The sequence below is a fragment of the Citrus clementina genome, unplaced genomic scaffold (genome assembly GCF_000493195.1).
Source record: "Citrus clementina cultivar Clemenules unplaced genomic scaffold, Citrus_clementina_v1.0 scaffold_8, whole genome shotgun sequence".
In the NCBI taxonomy this organism is placed as follows: Eukaryota; Viridiplantae; Streptophyta; class Magnoliopsida; order Sapindales; family Rutaceae; genus Citrus; species Citrus x clementina.
In genome coordinates, this window is record NW_006262022.1 from 20,935,673 (window position 1) to 20,958,100 (window position 22,428).

The following is a 22,428-nucleotide window of genomic DNA, read 5'->3' on the forward strand; positions in this document are numbered from 1 at the left end:
AGCTGTCTCCCTATCTTAAGTTTCTTATAATTGGATTTTGAAGTACCCAGTTGTTCACCGTAATTACCCCTTTTTGACTTCTTCTTTCGCCTCATAAACTCACCTGCCCATTCTTCATCATCACCATCACCGAGAAGCTTGTTCCGAGAATAAGTAACAAACCCTGATTTTTGCTTGGAATATAAGTCATCCAAAATTGAGTTTGTCACTGGTTTCTTGAGAGCCTTTTCTCTTTGTTTATCAAAAACCCTGGGCAGTGGTGTCCGCTGGTCACTATTTCTTGAAGAACTTTCATTCCCAAAAGTAGCAGCAGCAATATCAATCTTTTTTACATTCTTGAAATCCATGTCCTCATCAAGAACTGGGGAAAATGAGATTCTGATAGGTTTTTTACTTTCTTCTTTATTAGAAACCCTAACAGGATACTTACCCGTATCACAAGTTCTTGAAGAACTTCCACGCTGGAAATTACCAAACCTGCAATCCCAGTTACTACTCTTAACAGTATTCTTTTTTATCCTTTCTTCTTTTTCTTTCTCATAATCCAAAATTGCAACCGCCGCCAAGGCTTCAAGACAATTCCATTGTCGGTCAATCTTGATCCCTCTTTCTTTAAAATCACTCAAAGTCACGAAGGAGAGACGCTTTTCTCCTTCTTCACCCATGTTCATTTTTTCCCCCATCTTCAATTCAACAAGAAAAAAGAATGGCAAATTAAAGAAAAATGATAGCTTGAACTTTTTTTTTTCAATTGTTCAAGCGTAATTTAAGGGGAAACGAGAATCTATTGGATTTAGAGAGAGCCAGAAGAATTTAAATTATATTGAAGTTTCCTTTATTTCCTAATATATATACTGTATCTATGTTACTTTCTGAGCAAGTCACTGTTTGATGTATAGTAGTTGTTGTTGATTACGATTTTGGGACTTTTAATTTGCTTTTATAAAGAGTAACACTATTTCTCAAAAAAAAAAAAAAAGAGTAATAACAATTTTTTACAAATCTATAATGATGTGAGATAATTCTATTGGTTGGATGAAATCACTACATAGGAGTTTGAATTCTATCATTAGTCGGGTAATTTACAAGTCAGGGCGGGTTACGGAATCCGATCTCCACCCATGTTCAACCGATACTGTATTGTTAATCTCTGAAAATTTATTGACTCCATAATAAGTAAATTTCACACCAGACCTTCAAATTTAGCTGGACATTTATATGTGTGACAGTCACTCAATGTGCTTCTCCATTATGTGAAATAAGAGAATATATATATGTATAAAATTGAAAATGTGAAAAAAAAAAATCTTCAATTTTTTTCGTTTTTCATACTTGAATTACTGAGTGCATGAGCCTATTTGCTTTGAACAATAAATACGGTCAAAATAATCATATATATCTCAGTAGTTTAATTAAAATGACTTTGTTTTTTTATCTTAACATTAAGAACCTGATGAATAATGTGTTTGAATAAAATTAAGTTAAATTAATTTTGTAACTTGATAAATATGTAATGAACTTAAGATAATTTTTCTAACTTCACGAATATGTCTAAATAAAAATCAAGTAAATATTTTATTCACTTAATAATAACCGAATGTAAACTTATTTAATATAGGTGATGTTAATTGCACTCTAATTTATATTTTATACTTTGTAAACTCTAATTTTCATAAAAATTTGCACTCTAATTGAATTTAATATTAAGGACATTAATATAATTTGAGAAATACCATTTTACTCTTAACACACATATAGCATGAGATGTTTGCATCCTCGTAAAAGACTGAGAAGCTAACAACATTACAAAATTTTTCTTCATAGGAGCCAACGTTAGAGTTGTTCACAGAAAATATAACAACCCATTTGGTGTTAATGCGAGAACTATAATCACACTGAAAAACATTAGAAAAGATACCACAAGATATAAAACACGATGAATTTTATTGTTACATCATTAGAGATGTATGACCCACTTTCTCTTTCTTTTAAATTGGCGTAACCCTTTTGGAAAATGATACTTGTCCTGAGTTAAACCCCGGGTCAGACCTCAAAATTGTCCTAAACGACGTCGTTTCATCGATGTCTTTTTTATGCTTTGATTCTCTGTAAAACAACACCGTTTGGCTTAGAAAAGATAAAACCAACGAGAACCCAGCTGCTTTGTCTTCCTCTTCATTTTACCCCTCTGCAAAAAACCCTCATCTCTCTCATTCACAAACCTCTTTCTTCATCTTCTTCACAAACCCTCCTCTAGTCTCACGTCGACCTCCTCCTCAGCCGTTTTCTTTCCTATGACGACGCATTAGACAACACGGCCACCCAAGAAATTTTTTGATTGTCGTGTATTGCAGGCAAAACGAAATTTTCTCATCAGTATGGTTCTGTAGCTGGAGGTTATGCGTGGAGAACAAACCAAAACGATTCTCGTTTATGGATTCTTTTGTTTGCTCCAGCTTGTATATTTTTACCCTCTCGTTACTTCGCTTTTTATTTTTCTTATTTAATATTGCTATAATTTTTTTTTTTGAAAGTAGCAAAGGCAATTGTGTAGTTATTAACTGGTAGAAGATGAAAGAACAAAAATGCAGGCAACTAAGAGCTTGTATGTTGTAATCTTACGAAATTGGATCTCTCTTTTTTTCTTTTTCTTTTTTTTCTGGTGCCTGCACTCATATCTAAATAAATTTTATTTAATGTACATTTGTTGCTTCATTTTGAAAAAAAAAACAATGTATGTCTCTGTTGTTTTAAGCTGAAGTTCGATTTTGTTTACCCTTGTTAATTAATGTTGCAAATGATTTCTTGGTGACAAATCTGATGCTTTTGCAGCCTTAATTTAGCTGGGATGAAAGAAAAAAAAAAGAAATTGAAATGGCGTCGTTTATTACTTTTGGGGTTTGACCCGGGGCAAATAGCAGAACTCAACCCTTTTACCATTTTTGTAGTTTTGGTTTAACTGAAAGAGACTATAATGAAATAAAGAAAGGATCATGTGGATGGTTATTTATATACACCATAATGGTAAATTGAAATTAATTATGAAAAGCATAAATTTTAGTTTCTTTGTTTATTTTATTTTATTTTTGCCCTGATTTCACATTCAATGTACTCATCTGCCACTACTTTGCAATTCTCCTGTAAACAGAGGGTTGTTATAAAATTAATTGTAAAATGGGAAAATTAAAATTTTCAGTAAAAAAAAAGGAAAGCAAGAAAATGAATTACACATTTCATGATACGAAGTTACGAACGTTTTCAAGTGAGTATTGCACAAACAAAGTCTTGATCCAAAACCTGCATTTTACACATCTGCACTCCATTCCGTTCCCTCATACAATATAATAGCTACTCTCAATTTTAGACTATCTGGCAATGTTAAAAAGTGACGTTGTTCTATTTTTACACATCGATTCTTTTATCCATTGTTGTTCGGTGCTCAGATTATAGAGTGAGAGTGCTGCTGGCCTCAAGGGTGTAATGGGAAAATAATTAGTTAATGGAATTATCTTAATGAATGACAATTTTGGTATTTAAAAGAGCCGTGCAAAGTAAAAATTATTTTTTTGAAATTTATTGAATAAGTTTGTGAAGTAATAGAGTGTTCAGAATAGTTTTTAGTGTACAAATAGCTCAACCAATTTAATATTTATTTCCATGATAAATCACAATATTTTACCTTACTAAACTTTAAAACCTCATCTTTTCTTTGCTAATTAGTTATATCATCTGTAAATTACATCAACCTAAAATTACTATATATATATTATCAAACTCAATTGTTGCTTGTTAAACAACTATGGGATCATGAGCAACTATTTTTGGGTCAAAGTTAAAAACAGTGTAACTTAACAACTAAATGTAAAAGCAGTATTTTCTTTTTCTTTTTCTTTTTCCACATATTCCATTCACCATTCAAATGTGAAAGAAACAAAATAAAACTTGTAAAATAAAATCTGTTTGATTAGATTAAGATCCATTGACAATCTAAGACTTGTTGTAAAGTCATATCTACTCTTCAACTACATGTGTAATTTGTTCTATTTTTATTTTGGATCGCGGATATAATCATCTACTTAAGAGCTATTCTAAACAAGTAGTCCAGTTGTCAAACAGTTTTGGGTTATTGTCCACAACTTTCAGATTGATGTGAGTTATATTAATATGTAATTTAGTCACTCTTATAACGAGATATTAAAAATTTATCAAAGAACTAAGTGGTAAGGACAATTTTTAAATGGGACTAAAATATCAATTTTCCATTTAAATTTTTGAAATTACTTCGAGAAAATCTTACCGGCTCCATTAATATGCAATCGAATATATAATGCCATTTGTTCGAAATTTTCTTCTGCTTTACAATGGCTTGAATTAATTTACACCCTCATTGTTTCTTTTTAAAATGTGGCAGGATTTGATTTATTTATTGATTGCTTTAAAATCATCATAATACTGAGTTATCCATCCTTGCATGATCTTCACTTCAGTTTTACGTTGCTGGACTAACCAATCTGGATCACTCTTCTTTGCCTCATCAAGATCCAGGCAGTGTGAACCTGCAAAATAATTTTAAGTTAGCACGAGGAGATTGACAAATGACACTTTTTTCCTTTTTTACAGCTTTTAGGTTTTATTACTTATTTATTTATTTTTTGATCCCCGGTTATTCCCATGAGGTCAAGACTTTAATAAAATTATTTTTAAAAAAATTGACTGTTTTGTGGTTGATATGAGTTGTCTTTCTTTGAAAATTTTGACATCAGGGAATAATAAAAACTATAGGGATTAAATGGTAAAAGTGAAAGCTATGAGAAGAAGTATCGGTTTCTCATTGAAGGATTTGAACAAGTAATTTTTAAATAGTTTATTCTTTTTTTTAAAATTTTTTTCATTGATCACCTAAATTTAAATCTTGAGAAAATGATAGGTCAAAAAAGTGATAAGTCTTTACCCATCTATTCATTTTAAAAAATATTAAAAAAAATGTTAATCTCTCAATAATTTAATTATGCATATGAAATAAGCACTTACCGTGCTTTGTAGAAAGAGCGATAATACTATCCGATATGTTCTCCAAGACCCTGTATTATGAGATTGCACCTATTAGAGAAATGATACACACGTGTATACGTAGCATTGAGAAAATATCAGAATATATGACTTATATAGTTACCCGCCACGGCTAAAAGGATCTCTCATTCCATTTGAGAAAATGATGTTGCTAGTAGATCTCCGAAGAATCAGTTTTATGTCCTGCAATTTACCATAGAATTTCACAACACCGAGTTAATCAGAACTTAAAAACATTTTAAAACAAGATCACAACTAAATTAGAAATTATAGTTAAAAATAAAAACTATTCTTACATGGCCTCCATAATAAGTTAGGACCCATGAAGGCCGAGGAGAGACACCATACTGTTCCTTGCAATCCTTAATGTATTTAGTTAAATTCCATGGTTCAGGTTGGTACATTGAATTTTTGTCTTTGCCCATGGGCACCACCATTTCACTGCATGACTGTGTACATAAGACGGTCAATTAGCATGTATAAAATAAAATCAAAATCCTCAGTACTATTCTAACAACGATGGTCTTTTTAAAGGATTGGATGGGATAAGAAACTTCACTCACTTATTGCAAATTCCTGACCTTGAGCACTGAGCACAAAGTGCATTCACGATTAATTGAATAATACCCAAGACGTTTTATAATAGTATCAAAATTACTGAAAACCGCAGGAATAACTATCCAATATTTCTAAGCGCCCATGAATTTCGAAAATAATTAAGAACGTAATTAGTTTGCTTTCCCTGTTAACTTTTTGCTTGGTCATGCTTTTAGTTAATTTACTTTCTAATTTAGCTTGTTCTCTACGCTTTTCCTAATTATTCATGCATGTGGTTGTTGAGGGATAAGATTCACTACGTTCCTCTCTGAATAGGATTCTGATTAGGCTTTGTTGTTATTTTGTTATTATAATAAAGCACTCTCACCTGTGGAGATTCATTAATAATAATATAATAATAAAGAAAGTTATTTAATTACCTGCCACTCCCAGCCTTCATCACTTTCATCACCTGTCCTGTCTTCATTGATATAGCACCGGGAATTATTTCCATCATATTCTAGTAAATATGCTTCAACTACACCTGCAGCTATTTTGCAAAGAATGTCGTCTCCACAATTAGGTGCATTCTCAATGGCGTTGCATATCCTTTTAACCGGAATGTTTGATGGACTATCATATTGAGCTGCTTCTGAATACACCGTATCCAAACCGTCCTTGAGCTCAGTTGTGTTTTTCAACGGACTAATACAAGAAGAATACAAGAAAGTGTATCAAAAGTTCTAACAACGAGCAGACAATTGAAAATTAAATGTTTTTCAGTCCTAAGGGTTTGAGTCAATTACTAATTCGTCCTCACATTTTTAAAAAAAATTAGTCAAAACATCTCTATTCTTATATTTAATTTTGGAAAAATCAATTTAACTATTTTTACTTTTTACCCGCTGATGTCGGAATTATTTAAATTTTTACGTTATATCTGTATATCAGACATAACAGAAATTAACTACGTAATTGACATAAACTTTAAGCACTGAATGAAAATTTTATCCTCTAGTAAAACAGTAAAACTATAAGAGAAAAGATTTTGCTGTTACGTGCAGGTTTTGAATTTCTTGCTGAGGATTGCGAGACCGTCAGGCTTGGAAGCAATGTTGTCAATTTCTGACCACGACTTCTTAATGGTTTGGAAGCATTCTTCACTAGTATCCTGCACAAACCCATATTTATAAATCATTCAATTTTTAAAGCTTAAAGTAATTAAAGCAACGGATATCAAAATTGACTTGATATATTACTCGAAAATCCTTGCTGACAACAGAATGATATGTGGTCCATGGTGTGATATCACCATAATAAAGGATTGGAGCAGAGGAGGCCAAAGATCCGATGACAACATGGGGATATTTTAACCGAAACCATGTAGCAAGTTCTGGGAAAATTTGAAAAAAGAAAAAAAGGGTGAAAACTTCTAGCTTCTGTTACAGGTTATAAAAGTAAATCAGAAAAAGCCCTTGGGTGCAGCGCAGTTGGTTGTGAATGCATTTTGTCTCTGCAATCACCCAAGTTCAAGTAATAATAATAAGGGGTAATTGTTAGTAAATGGGTGAAGTTTCTCATCTCTATCAAAGCCTTCAAAAATAAAAATAAATCAGAAAATTAAAGGCAACATTCATGATTGCATCTAGCTACTTACCTCCTCCGTATGAAGCTCCAATGGCGATCACTGGAGCATGTGTAGCATTATATTTGTCCTTTATGTGCAGGAGAATTGATGCATAGTCTGCTAGAGCTTGGGCAGAGTTGAAGTACCCACGATGCCTTGCATTTTTTAAGGCTGCTTTTCTTGATCCGAAAGGCACAGATTTCCCATAGTATCTATGCTGATGAGAGGGGAAAAAAAGCAATATACGTGAGCATATGAAAAAAAAAAAGCCAAAAAAATGAGATTAAAAACTAATGCAATCTCACTTGTGACAAAACCATTATAAATAAGAGCTTCTTATTAAATAACTATTAATCATAAAATACCTCTAAAATTACGATGAGAGCCTTAAATTGGTGGGCGTTTTCGTAAGTGAAACCTGAGGGTTGTATGTTATCATCAATAGGTGCTTCAGCACCCAAAAATGCTAAGATTGGCGAATTTCCACCACCCCAGAACTTGGAATTAATGACGTATCGTTGTGGAAAAGTTTGGTAGCTTTCAGGCCCGTAGCTAAAATGATCAATTGTTTGATTGTAAAAAAATGTTTCGAACCCATGATTTGAATCTTTTTGTTCCAGGATTCTGGATCTACGTATCCGGCCAAGTCTTGGTCTAAGCTTCAAACCGTTCGCATGGAATGAGGTACTAACAAAGATGACCATCAGTAGAAGCCATTGAAATGAAAATTGTGAAGATTTCATGGTAATGTACTGTACAAAGATTATTTATGATGATGGATTTGGGCTTCGAATTAAGGTTATATATATTTATGAACAATCTTTGCACAATGATGGATCCCTAATTCAATCTATTCATGAATCCTTTTTATTGGAATAAAAAGGATTCATGAATAAAGCTCTTGTGCTCGTTAAAAAATTAGCAAAACTGAGTTTGCAGTTATTAAGCTTTGTGATCTTCCCAATTTGAACTATTTAAACTTGTCGAATAAGGGCAAACTTGCCAGAAATGATAGTCTCTAATTGCGATACCGTGCGTTGTCTATTACCAAGAATAAGTGATATTGACTTGGTCATGAAGCACGAGATACACGCAGAGTCACAAATAATTAGTTTTGTAGCTTAGCAACACTCTGCTTTTATAGATTATAATTCATGCACACATCCTCATTTTTTCTTCTAAAAAATTCAAACCAAGAATAAATAAATCTTTTGTACTCCAAGATATCTACTGAAATGGGTATGCGATTTCATAAAAAAAAAAGGGGGATTAATATTAATATTACCACCCATATGTAGAAGATTTTTTTTCCTTTTTTTTTTCCCCTTCTTGAGTCTTGATCTTCATGACCAAATAGTTGCTTCCTTTATGGTTTAACGATTATGAATGAAATGATAATCTTTTATCTTTTCAGAGGATCTTTTAAATTAATTAATCATCATTTGGATCGATCACAATCTTAATATGTAACAAATAAAGAATATATAAAACCAAAAAAAAAAATTGCTATTTTACGAAATATTCTACGATTTGTTTTGATTTTTCTTCCTCGTTTTTTCTTCTTCAGAGGAGCTTTTTCAAAAATTGTATGACTTTTATAACCATGCTTGATTCCCAAAATAACCTGAATCAATCTTTAGGAGGAAAAAAAAAATCATTAAACCCTAACATTGGTAGAGGTATACTGGTATGTGTTCTTATAGCACGTTATTCTGACATATAAGCTCTTTTTGCCTTCTTTAATTTTTTTCAATTCCTATAAAAACCAGAGATAATTCTTTGTAACTACATTTTGTCAGGACGTGGGTGTCTTTTTATTATAGAATTCGAGAGACCAGTGTATTCTAATATAATTATGTAAGTGCAGTATTATTGATTTTTTTTTTAATTCCATGAAACCTCAACTAGATGAGGGGGATTTAGTAAAATAAACATAAAAGAGTATCAGGCTATCAACAAAAATCATAAAGGGGAGACCATATAATATACATATTACAAATAGAGTAAGGATAAAACTATAAACTCTGATACAAATTCAATTTGTAAAATTAATATGATATAATTCAATAGATTGAGGAGTAAGTTGGGAAGAGGGTTATTTAGAGAATGTTGGGGGGTGTGAATAGAGATAATGTCAACAGAAATTTTAAATTGGTGCATTTAGAAAAGGTATTTAACCACTTCGAAATAAAAGGGCTGTGAATAGCACCATTGCATGGGAATAACCTATATGGTTAAATTCCAGCCCAATTCGACATCGAAAAAGCCCAGCTTGATACTTTCGCAATCGTATGAGAGCTATTGACATCCCTTCATTATTTTTATAAAATCCCATTGTACACTTTGGAAGTTTACAAACAAAATAACAAATTAAAGAATAATTTATTATTCATGTTCTATTTCCTATTGATTAATAATTTTTATATTGCATTAAAAAATAACAACAAGAATTACTGAAAATTTAACAACAAGAATGTAAAAGAAAAGGAAAATAACAAACTTTTAATAATAAAAAATTAAATAAAAAATAAAGCTTTTGGAATTAAAATGAAAAATACTAAAAAAGGGATTTTACACGGACTTTAGAGGGGTGCCGAGAGTCCGAACTCATCGTATAATATCACCACGCGCGCTTCTCTGCCTCTGACTTGGGTGTAGGGTTTTAGCAGAGCTGTTTCAGGTCCGCTTTTTCTTCTCTTTAATTACTTAGTTTGTGTTGGCACAAGTTGATTCTTGATTTCCGTTTTGAATTCTTGTTTTTTACATATTCGATTGGTCGTTTCCTCTGTAATGGTCTTATTAATTTTCTTTAGTTACTATGCTTACACTCTGTTTTGCTCGTAACATATTGTCACTCTCTCTCTCTCTCTCTCTCTCTCTCTCTCTATATATATATATATATATATGAGTTGAGTTCTTTGATATTGAGTTTGTTGCTATTCTTGAATTGGGAGTTTTGTATTTGTTGTGGTTTTTTTCTACTGACTACATACCACCGCTTAGGAAAAAATGAACTTCAACAATGTCAAAGTTCCCAAGATGCCGGGTGGTGGCGCAGTCTCTGCTCTAATTAAGGTGGGGGTTATTGGTGGGCTTGGTTTGTACGCTGCTACTCATAGTCTCTACAATGTCGAGGGAGGGCATAGGGCCATTATGTTCAACCGCATAGTTGGTGTCAAAGATAAGGTTATTACTTTCATTTTTATTTATTTTATAAACAGTTCATACATATAAAATGTTGTCGGCAAATTTTGTTTATACTTTTGAGTTTTTTGAGAAAGTGTTAGATATGCAAGACCATCTTTAGATTTGTATTGCCCTTGATTGTTTGTCCTGGTGGCCTTCTGATTGTACTACCTATACTTTTTGTTATTTCAAAGCACTGGTGCATCATGGTTTGTGTATGTATTTTTGAAAATGTGCTTGAACTCTGATAGAGACAATTAAAATGTTTTGCTTAGTATTAGCACCTTCTTCTCTGGAGAAAGTGATTGGTATGGATCATCATCATGATCATTATGCTTTAAGTGTGTATTGCCATTTCTTATGCGCTGCACTTTCTTTTAATTTAGGAGCCTTTAGAATTTGTTCATATTTTTCTTTGTTTCGAAGAGAACTCTCATTTTATTTTATCTTTCATTTTTGGGAATATTTGTTTTCCTGTTAACAGCTCCTTGAGATGGATTGGCCGTGTTTATTCTGGAACCATTTTCTTTCTGTGATAATAAAATAGAGTTTCTTATCTGAGTATCAATTGTACCGTTGACCTGATAATGTTGTCTTTGAGCTTAACATAGTTTGTTCTTTATATATATTAGGATTCAATAACTTTGTATCTTGGCATCACCGATTTCTGATATATTCCTTACTTTCTTCTGTATTTTCTGCATTGTGTAATATATACCATTATATTGAATTCTCGTTGAATGTGCAGGTTTATCCCGAGGGGACGCATCTTATGATTCCATGGTTTGAGAGGCCTGTCATCTATGATGTTCGTGCACGACCCAACTTAGTGGAGAGTACTACTGGTAGCCATGATCTTCAGATGGTAAATACATTCTTCTTAATTTTTCTTGTTGGGAATTGCTTCAATCTGTTTTTCTTGGTGATGTACTCAAAAGATGTGCTAGCGTATAATATTGAAACTCTTGTAGACAAGTTTCTCACTTGATTCCTTTTTTAATTTTTTAAAAAATCCTGAGTGCCAAAATTTGGCACTCTTTAAGATGAAGAAAGTTGAAAAAGTTGAAACTCGTGAAGAATGGTTTTGTAAGCATGATTGATTGGAGTTCTCTTTGTTCTAGACTTTACTAATCGTACTCTGTTTTTCTTGGTTATCTACTCATTGGGGTTTCATTCAACCTGTACTTATGCACCCAAAATAATAAAAAAAAAAATGAGCCCTATTTTAGCTATCAACCAATGGGCTAATAATGAAGCATTCTATAATTATTCATTGCATTTCCATTGCTTCTTTTTTCACTGCAACTGTGTGTCGAAGGTCTACTTAGTAATTGCAGAAAGCTGGAATTTTCATACTGATGGCTTTGTTATTTTTATTATGCTCTCATTTGAGTCACTTGCTTTGAGATTTTAGTGTAAATTATCCCTTCGTTTGTTATTAAGTTATGGTAAAAATGCAAACTACCATGTAATATTGGTGATTGGAATATGCTTTACCCTTCTACTTGCTAGTAAATGGTATCAATTCCCTTTGTTTGTGTTGAAATAGTATTTGGTGTTTTGTCTCTCAACTCTTACGTATGTATGAAGTGGGCTGGTAATTGTTATCCGTTTTGTGAATCCGACTCATTTAAATTTTGTATTTAACATGTAGGTTAAGATTGGGCTTAGGGTGCTCACTCGTCCTGTGGCTGACCAGTTGCCTACAATTTATCGAACCCTTGGTGAGAACTACAATGAAAGGGTTCTGCCTTCTATCATTCATGAAACTTTAAAAGCTGTGGTTGCTCAGTACAATGCCAGCCAGCTTATCACACAGCGTGAGGTCAGCAGCCTGGCCTGTTCTTTTTGACCTGGTTTCAGTTAGTGTTAAAGTTTATCTATGATCGATCAATAAGCTTTTCATCTTTTAGACTGTAAGTAGGGAAATTCGGAAGATTCTGACTGAGAGGGCAGCCTATTTCAACATTGCTCTGGATGATGTCTCCATTACGAGCCTTACTTTTGGCAAGGAATTTACATTTGCCATTGAAGCTAAACAGGTGGCCGCACAAGAAGCAGAGAGGGCTAAATTTATTGTGGAAAAAGCCGAACAAGACAAGAAAGGTGCTATCATTAGAGCACAGGTGAGAAAAAAGCTCAGTTCTCAAGTTTTATTCACTATCTAGGGTCAGTACACTCATAATTATTCTCTTCATGACATTTAACTGTTGATCAACCATAACAAAAGCCAAGAAATGATATTGTTTATGACAGAGGAATATCTTTTATCGGTAATGTTCATGGGTTTGATTCTGATTGGGCTTTGTCTTTGTTTTCTCAAATTTTCTTCCTCATATTTATGTATGTTTATGCATATATTCTCTCCATGGCTGATGAAACTTTCTTCTATCTGGTTGCCAGGGAGAAGCCACTAGTGCTCAGCTGATTGGTCAAGCCATTGCCAAAAACCCAGCATTTATTACACTGAGGAAGATTGAAGCAGCTAGAGAAATTGCTCAGACTATCTCGAAGTCGTCCAACAAGGTTTACTTGAATGCAGATGATCTGTTGCTGAACCTTCAGGAAATGAAGTTGGATAACAGCCAGTGAGAACAGCCAGTCATGTAGCTAGGGTTGGATATTACATGAGGCTAAACTTGTTCTAATTCGAATTTTGAGAAAATATTTACAGATATGTAAGTGTTTAGTTTTTTTTTTTGTTGAATTTTAATAAAGTAATAGTTTCATTGAATTCTAAATTAAAATAAATTTTATAATCTTCATTTTTGTTTTATACTTTTATTCGCAATGTTCAATTGTGGTTGTGGGGTTTATCCTTTAAATACTGTGCTGTGTTTAAAGTAAGAATAACGATATAGTCACAAATAGTCGTACAAGGCCTTCGTATAAATTGGGTTGGATGGTGTATTTGTGATTTTATGGATGGTGTTGGAGATGAAATTACTTTGGTGATTGATAAATTATATTGTTTTATCAGAAATTAATTATATACGTTTTTATGTATGATTTTCAAGTGTTGTCTATATATCTATATAAAATTTTCACCTAATGCTACTGGAGTTTTACAGGACGGTTCTAACTTAGATTGAAAAACAAAAACAAAACAAAGGGATCGGTTCATTGCATTGGTCAGAAAATTAAGGATAATTGTGCAAATGATGGTCCGTCATGCGTGATTTACAATTTACAAACCGTACACATTCTCAGCCATGAACTCCAATCCCACTTCACTGTAGCTTGAATGGGATCCATTTGTTGATAGCTTTAAGATCAGCGTAGTACTTTGCTATCCATCCTTTAATTATCTCCACTTCAGTCTTACGCTGCTGAACCAACCAATCTGGATCACTGGTTTTGTTTGATTTAACAATATCCAAGCAGTGAGAACCTGCAAAAATAAATGATCAGGAGTTAATTACATTCTAATTTCAGTAGCATGTTTCAATATTGGATACAAACTATTTGTATATGTGGTGATGTGGCATCTCTTATAGATATTAAATTATAAGCACTTCACTTTAACGATAAATAACAAAATCAACCATCATTGCTTAACAAATAATAGATAATGATTGGTGATATGAAAAATAAGATATGAACTATATATCTCAACTCTGTAAGTATAGTATTACCCGTTAAGAACTTACCGTTGACAGTAGGAAGCGCGATAATATTATCGGATATGTTCTTCAACACCCTACAGTATGAGATTGCACCTGTCATAGACAATACATATATACACACACATAGATACATATAACATTGAAAGAAGTTTCATGTGATGTGAGCTATTTATTTATTTCTTTGATTACCCGCCGGCACTGTAAGGATCTCTGAGTCCATTGGAGAAAATAATGTTGCCAGTAGATCTTTGTAGGGTCAGTTTTATATCCTGCAATTTCTCACAAAAATGCAACAATCCGAAATTAATTATAAGCTGAATAATTTAAAAGCAAGATGAAATTTTTAAGTTAAAAAAAAAAAATCCCTTACATGCCCTCCATAATAAGTTGTGATCCAGTTAGGTCGAGGAGGGACGCCATACTCTTGCTGGCACTGGTCGATAACTTCAGTTAAATTGAAAAGATTAACCGGCCGTAACATTGTTTTTTCGTCTATGGACATGGGTACCACCATTTCGGAGCATGACTGTTTATGTACACAGATTTATATTAAGAGGTCTCACATAAATAAAGCTTAATTAATTAATTAATTTAGGTCTACATTATATTTAAAGCTAATGAGTATTTTTCAAGTAATATCATAAAAAAATTTCGGCAGAAATACTTTGGTCTTTCTTCCAAATTGATTTTATCATTTGGGTTGCGGATATATATATATATATATATATATATATATTAATACTTTGTTTCATCCTGTCGTTTCTCTCCCACTATCTCTCAGTCTTTAATAATTTTAAAAATTAAAAAAATTAATTGGAACACATCTTTCTCTCATATTTCTCTCTACGCCACCTTCTTGACATTTAGCATTTTCGAACTGAAATAGCTTTTTTAACTCCCTACTTTTCTAGAATTTAAATTCTGAGTGGTTAGTGAAAGAAAGATTTATGAAATATAGTCAGTCAAGCCCAGAGACAGGCAGAATTAATGTATATTTAATCACCTGCCATGGCCATCCCTCATCGGTTTCGGTTCTATTCTTGGGTTTATTGATGTAGCATGGGCGATCTCCTTTCTGGGCAAAAACAGCAGCAGCTATCTTGCAAAGACTATCGTTTCCACAAGCTGTTGCTCTGTCGACGGCACTACAGAACTTTTCAATTGGATTTTCCGGTGGACGTCCATATTGAGATGTTGAAGCATACATCCCAGCCAAGGCATCCCTGAGCTCATTTTCGTTTCTCAGGGGACTATCACAACAAAAGATGACATCGTATTAAAATTTTAAGCCAGTATAATTGTAAAGTGTTTAGTAAATATTTGCTTAGGTTTGAAAGTTAATGTAATTAATTTTACATGCAAAATTATTTTTATTGAAAAACTTATGTTACCTTCAATAATTACCAGTCATATTTACCAAATACTTTCTATGTTTTACAATCAAGTCGGAACACCAGAATACAGAATAGAGCAATAGAATCCAAGAAATAAGAGCAAGGAGTACTTTATTATTACGTGCAAGTTTTGAATTGCCTGCTGAGGATTGAAGCACCGTCAGGCAATTCACCAACTCTCTGGATTTCTGCCCACGACTTCAGGATGGTTTGATAGCAAGTTTCGCTAGTGTCCTGCACAAAAATCCACATAACTCATTCTACATGTAAATAGTAAAAAAAAAAAAAAAAGAACGACAAGAATGAGAAACATCAATCATTGGTAGATTAATTACTCGGTAATTCTTGGTGACAATAGAATAATATGCGTTGTGTGGTGTGATGTCCTCATAATAAAGCACTGGAGCAGAGGAGGCCAAAGCTCCCAGGGCAATATGGGGATATTTTAGCCGAAACCATGTAGCAAGTTCTGGACCAAAATTATAAAAAAAAATGTTTCAAATTAATGTCAATGTTTATAAAGAATAAATCAGAAATGAACCATCCGTGGATAAAAGAGATAAATACTTGTGTGGCACCTCAGTATACGGTATAGCAAGTGGACCCTGCAAATCTTTTTACTTTTTATTTGGTGGGGGTTTCACAAACTAAAAAATGGATGGTCCGACTACTGGACCCACTATCGACGACTATTCTGTTATCTCTAATTTGGTTTAATCAAATTGGCTAAGCATATCAGCTCAGCAAGTTTAGGTTGTATGCTAGGCTCACACTAAGTTTTTCAGATGGATCTTGTGGCGGCACCAAATGTGAGGCAACCGGTTTGATGTTGTGGGATTCACTAAATTTTATATAGAAACTTGTGATTTATCGGACACACCACGTTAGCATCTGTTGGTAACCATGTCCAAAATGAGTATTTTCATTTGGTGGGTTTCAAAAATTAAAATCGATACCCACTATGGACCACTACTTTGTTATTTAACAAAACCTAATTGATCATGCATACCACCTCGGCATTTAGGTGTATGCTCAACCCACACAATTGACACAAATTTAGGCGTGTACTCAACTTACCTCCTCCATATGAACCTCCGACGACAATCACTGGAGAATATGTAGCGTCATGTGTTTTCTTGATATGCAGGAGAATTTCTGCATAGTCTGCTAGAGCTTGTGCAGAATTGAAATATCCACGATTGTTTGTATTGTTCAATGCTTCACTCCTCGATCCAAAAGGGACTGATTGCCCATAGTATCTATGCTGATGAGAAAGAACAAGGACAGTACGTGAGCATATCAAATCGAAATAATGCAAAACAATTTTTGACAATCAAGATTTTGAAAGATCTGAATTCTTAATTTTATACCTCCATAAAGACCACGAGTGCCTTAAGACGTTCGGAGTTTTCAGTTAAGAAACCAATGGCCTTGAGATCATCGTCAATGGGTTCTTCAGCTCCCATAAATGCTAAGATCGGTGCTTGTCCACCGCCCCAGTGTTTGGAATAAATCAAATATCTTTGACGAAAAGTTGTGAAACTTTCAGGCCTATAGTTGAAATGATCAATTGTTTGGTTGTAAAAAAATGTTTCGAAGCCATCTGGAATATTTTGTTCCAAAATCCTGGGGTAATGCTCTCTTAATCCTCTGCTCAGGCTAGTTCTTGGAAGTTTAAACCAAAAACCGTTCACGTTATACAATGCGGAACTTATAAAGATAGCCAGTAGAAGCCATTGAGGTGAAGCTTTTGAAGAGTTCATGGCCATGTATTGAATTTAAAAAATATTTGTATGATCGATTTGTCGGATCCCTATTTTAAATTTTAATCATGAATCCATATGGATTCACGAAATAGAGTTTATGGGCTCGTTAGGGAATAAAATTAGCAAAGATCATCGTGATTTAAAGGTACTATACTAAGGGTAGATTTGGCACAAAAAGAAATATTAATCAAGTTTTAAGACTATGCCTTAATAAATGGCGTTGACTTGGTCCTGATCCACGAAATAAACTGATATTAATTTAGCTTGTAAGAACAAAATAAACCTGATAATAGGTAAATAATCTCCACCTAATCCTTTCTAAGACAGAATTAGTTCCTTACCACCCTGCCGTTATAAATTCATACTCAATAATTACCTGTTTGATCTACCTAGATCACCAAACACGTTAAAAATTCATACTCAATAGCAAGCTTAAGAGTTGATTAGGAGCTGCACCTCAGGTTTATTTACTTAGCCCAAGAACTATTCTCAGGCCGATGAGAGATTATCTCATTAACATAATGAAGTTTGTAATTTGTTATTCGAAACAATTCCATGAAATTAATCTAACGTACGCAACATAATTTGCAATTGTTGACACAATTTATTTGGATATACACTAATCCGTTTATCTCCAATCATTTTAATTTGTTTCTCAGAAGCCAATTCTGTTGCCTGTTTTGATAAGTCTCGCATTGTGTTCTGCAATCCAAAGTTCAATGATTTTGATCTCTTTTTGTCTCTCAGCAAGCAACCATTCAGGATCGCTTGGAGTAGCATCAAGGAGATCCAAGCCATGTGCTCCTAAATATCATCACGATTCTTAATTAATCAACCTTAGGAAACAACACTTATCCAAAAAAAAAAAACAGAAGAACACTTAGTTAAAAAATAATGATACCATCTTTTGTATATACAGCTACCACACTGTCAGATATATCCTCTAGAACCCTGCAGTTTTTGAAAATTTAGATAAATCAGGTTGATGCATGTGTTGTACCGATAAGCTAAATATGAACAATAGAGCTGAAATTTTTGGTTCTTTACCCTCCGACACTGTACGGGTCTCGCAGTCCATTGGAAAAAATTATGTTGCTTGAAAAATTTCCGAGAACGGATTTGATATCCTGAAGATCAAGCAAAAAACATTAAAATGTAATTAGCTTGTTAATCGAAATGTTCTATCTATTGATCGATTTCCAAGGCTTTTTCAGTATTTTATGGGAAGTGTAAGAGATGCATGCATACATGGCCACCAAATTCTGTTGTGATCCAATGTGGTTTTGGGGTTACACCGAAAAGAGCTTGGCAGGACTTGGTGTAATTGTTCAAATCAAAAGGCGACCCTTGGAACATTGTATCATTCTCACCATGTCCAATTGGCATTACCATCTCAGTGCATGTCTGAAACATACAAGAATATAAGTAAGTGCACGCTTGGAATATGTACCACAAGTAAAATAATAACATTAATAATTGTAATAAGATTCATTTTCGGAGTACCTGCCATGTCCATCCACTCGTATTTTTTGGTGTAAAATCGATTATATGATTACATTGTGCTTCAGGACCTCCCCTGAGTAAACTTGCGTTGAGGCCTGCTGCAACTTTGCCAAGAATATCAGTTCCTTTCGGTGCTCCATCGATGGCACCGCAGACCTTACTGACTGGATTATACGGTGGATTATCATTCTGAGCAGAAATCACGTAGATCATTCCTAAATGGTCCTTGAGCTCTTTTGATGAGTTCAAAGGACTTGAACAAACAGGCAAGCCAAAATAATTAACAAGTGTTATTTATGATCCTGTGCTTAAAAAATGATGAGAATGGGATTGGCTCTGATTTCATTCATTACCTGCAGGTTTGAAAAATATTGCTAAGGGTTGTAAGACCATTTGTTTGGCCTGCAACTCTGTCAATTTCGGACCATGACTGTTTTATTGTGTTGTAACAACTCTCACTAACATCCTGCATCAACCAAACAAGTATGAGTTTAATAAAAATAAATAAATAAAAACTCTCTTAAAGATTCAAAATATTTGTCACCAATTGAAAGCCGAAATTCGATGAGATGCATTCCGAAATCTAAAAATTACAGCATTGACTTGTTGGTTTTGTTGCAAAATTTGGTTAAGTTGTTTTAATTTCTTACTCTGAAATCGTTGGTGACAACAACATGGTATCCGTTTTGTGGTGTGAGGTCATCAAAGTAAAGGATTGGTGCCGATGATGCCAAGGCTCCGGTAGCAATATGAGGGTATTTCAGCCGTAACCATGACGCAAGCACTGGAATTTACGCCCAAAAAAGAAATAATAATAATGATAATGATATGACCGATATGAAAATTTTAAGCAATTTAATCATACTGGCAATATCTTTGTATTGTGTGTTACTTACTTCCACCATAAGATCCACCTATAGCAATAACGGGACAATTTTCAGCTGACAGGTTCCTTTTAACATCTGTGATCAGCTGTGCACAATCTGCCAAAGCTTGTGTTGAGCTTAGAAATCCAAGAGTATTTGCATCTCGGAATGCTTCATCAAATGATCCAAAGGGCATTGAGTCTCCATAGTAACGATGCTGTGTACGGTACCAAGTTATTTAATTATTATCCATTTTGCCACCAATTCAAGTCTCCAGGACGAAGCTATTTTTATTTTGGGTTTTTTCAAGGCTTCAAAATCCAGAAAAGTACACAGATTTGATTTGTTATTTGCATTGACCAAGCGGAGACACATTTTGATGACTCTGATGTATAGTTTATATTAACTATTAAACTAAGCCACGTCTAATATACTTCGGCTCTAATGTTACAGAACATTTAGTTTTCTATTATATTTCCGAATTTTATTATTCGTTTCAATTAATTTTGTAACATCACCACTATTCAGGGGCTTACCTATGTGGTGACCTGGGGAATGCGACCTCCAGGCCGGGAAAAAGTTCAGAGAAAACTAAGACCCTAAGGGTGTGTTTGTCACGCCATATTATATGGGACTAACTAATGCAATGCAATCCTGTATTTGATAAATTTTCTTATTCACATTAAAATACACCATAATGTGAATAGTTCCGCATTAAACAAACCTAATGGGGATTGGGGTTGTGTAATACAGTATCGTTCATATTAGCTTTTTTTTTATATCTTTAATTAAAATAATAAATAAATTATATATATAATATTAAATAAAATTAAAAACTCAAATTGATTTAATATAAATATTAAAATAAAAATGTTATTTTATATAATACAATTGTATTACATTCTCACTTAATATAATATAATACAATACAATCTAATGCAATAAAACTGATGCAACACAATATAGTGTATCAAATGCACCCTAATTGAAATTTAACATATTTATTTTAAACTCTTTTTCTTTTGGTCCCTTTAAATTACAGATAGTTAACTCTAGCCTCCCCATGTTTGCAGTTTCCTCATCATGACCCATTACGAACCAAAATCCAAGCTAATAAGCTATGAAAACTTGCATATACTTACCTCAATATACAACAGCATGGCTTTAAAACGCGAAGCAAGATCAACAATGAACCCCTTGCCGTGGACGCCGAAGGTCAGCGGAGCCTCCTCGCCGATGTAGACAATGATGGGCGAGCTAGTACTTGCCCCTCCCCAGTACTTGAAGTTCTTGATGTATTTTTGCTGAAAGGTAGCATAACTCTCAGGCTTGTAATTAAAATGATCCAAGGTCTGCGTGTAATAATATGTAACAAATTCTGGAGGGAGGTGCGAGTTGGACTTGCTTGTCATACGTCTCCTCATAGTATCAAATCTTGTGGAGCTGCCGGGATATGTTGCAGATATGCATATTGTTGTGAACAAAAGTAATAGTGAAAGAAATTGAAATAAGAATTGAAGTGCCATTTTGAGCAATATTGGAGCTTGAGCTGACTCGATTTAAAGATATTTATATTGGCCTACTCAGCAGTTTCTAAATATTATGCCATTGATTCGATATCCTGTATATATTCTTCATTCTTGATGACAGCGTTATTTACCAAGTGAGGATTGACATTTTTGGACGCTAGTCTTTAGTATTACTATTGCGCAATGTCTTTTTGCTTTTATACCATCCAGCATTTACAGCTATCATAATATCATGTTATTGAGTATTTTGTTAAAAAAAAGGGTATTTTAGTTTTAAAAAATAGAGTTGGACTATTGGCACATTTCCAAATATCTCTTGAAATCCTTGTTTGTTTTCTACCCCATTAAATTATTTAAAAATTATAAAATTCTTATGACACCCATTTTAACCTCAAAATGACCTTAATTTCTTAATGAATAAATCTCAAAAAAGTTTTCAGCTCTTCTCTCTCTTCATATCTCATTTTTTCTCTTGCAATTTGAGCTCGGTCCCTCGTCAACTCCCGATGAACAAATTGAAATTTGCAACTTGGCATACTCTTGATTTTCCCTTCCCACCCCCCCCCCCCCTCTTTTTATAGTAAGCTTGGAAATGAAAGTAAAGCTTCGTTACTCGCCATAACAATAAAATGAAATTAAGAAATTAAAGTAAGAATGTTGCTGGATTTTAAGCATTTTTTGGTGCCGCTATCTATATTTCTCCCAAATCAACGGCCGACTGATAGCCAGCAAAATGAAAGAATTTCTTTATTTTTTTTCCCAATTGTTTATTTTTTATTTCTATTTTCAGATAAATAAGAAAGTTTTGGAATCATAAAGAGGTTCTATAATAATTGGGGAGCCTATCAACTTGCAGATTTTCAATTGTCAAGTAAGGGAGTTTGAAACGATGAAGGGGTTTAATAAGAATCAACTTGTTCTCTTATGTAATTTTATATAATGGTCAACTTATGAATACGTAAGTAGGGTCTAATAGAATACTATATGTAAAGGTTTTAATAGGAAATTAGAGGCGTACCAATAGCACCACTCAAAAAAGTATTTTTCAAAAAAGTAGTTTGGAAGAGTATTTAGATGGGTTCCAATATCATCATCCTAAATTTAAATGGATTTTCGACATAAGATCAAGATCCTCTCCTGATCTAATTTTCATCTGAGTAAATTCTGTTAATATGATTGGTGGTTAATAAATTAAAAAAAAAAGTTAAATTTTAATCATCCACTAACACTAAAATACATGTGGTACAAGACCTGTAAAAAAATAGTAGTGCTCAAATTAGAAAAGGATCGATGTAGCCCATGGAGGAGTTGGCAACTAATAATC

General features: G+C 33.4%; 4 protein-coding genes across 4 annotated transcripts; 1 reads left to right on the forward strand and 3 right to left on the reverse strand.

Moving 5' to 3' along the window:
• Positions 1-4,408: 4,408 nt before the first annotated feature.
• On the reverse strand, positions 4,409-8,178 carry LOC18033955 (lysosomal Pro-X carboxypeptidase). Its single transcript, XM_006424343.2, has 9 exons — positions 7,600-8,178; positions 7,265-7,451; positions 6,867-7,000; positions 6,666-6,778; positions 6,048-6,312; positions 5,367-5,519; positions 5,174-5,253; positions 5,032-5,081; positions 4,409-4,556 (listed from the first exon to the last, which is right to left on the reverse strand). Exons 1-9 carry the CDS (start codon positions 7,975-7,977, stop codon positions 4,420-4,422), a joined length of 1,497 nt encoding a protein of 498 aa, XP_006424406.2. The 5' UTR covers positions 7,978-8,178; the 3' UTR covers positions 4,409-4,419.
• Positions 8,179-9,812: 1,634 nt separating this feature from the next.
• LOC18034689 (prohibitin-1, mitochondrial) lies at positions 9,813-13,130 on the forward strand. Its single transcript, XM_006424344.2, has 6 exons — positions 9,813-9,914; positions 10,238-10,420; positions 11,169-11,285; positions 12,075-12,245; positions 12,334-12,546; positions 12,824-13,130. Exons 2-6 carry the CDS (start codon positions 10,244-10,246, stop codon positions 13,010-13,012), a joined length of 867 nt encoding a protein of 288 aa, XP_006424407.1. The 5' UTR covers positions 9,813-9,914; positions 10,238-10,243; the 3' UTR covers positions 13,013-13,130.
• Positions 13,131-13,544: 414 nt separating this feature from the next.
• Positions 13,545-17,228, reverse strand: LOC18034750 (lysosomal Pro-X carboxypeptidase). The gene is made up of 9 exons (XM_024179364.1): positions 16,811-17,228; positions 16,518-16,704; positions 15,776-15,909; positions 15,562-15,674; positions 15,050-15,296; positions 14,417-14,572; positions 14,236-14,315; positions 14,071-14,120; positions 13,545-13,811 (listed from the first exon to the last, which is right to left on the reverse strand). Exons 1-9 carry the CDS (start codon positions 17,207-17,209, stop codon positions 13,651-13,653), a joined length of 1,527 nt encoding a protein of 508 aa, XP_024035132.1. The 5' UTR covers positions 17,210-17,228; the 3' UTR covers positions 13,545-13,650.
• A 633-nt stretch (positions 17,229-17,861) lies between these two features.
• Positions 17,862-20,999, reverse strand: LOC18033725 (lysosomal Pro-X carboxypeptidase). The gene is made up of 9 exons (XM_006424347.2): positions 20,718-20,999; positions 19,606-19,792; positions 19,360-19,493; positions 19,063-19,175; positions 18,710-18,962; positions 18,455-18,610; positions 18,254-18,333; positions 18,108-18,157; positions 17,862-18,010 (listed from the first exon to the last, which is right to left on the reverse strand). Exons 1-9 carry the CDS (start codon positions 20,997-20,999, stop codon positions 17,862-17,864), a joined length of 1,404 nt encoding a protein of 467 aa, XP_006424410.2.
• Between the last annotated feature and the right edge of the window lie 1,429 nt (positions 21,000-22,428).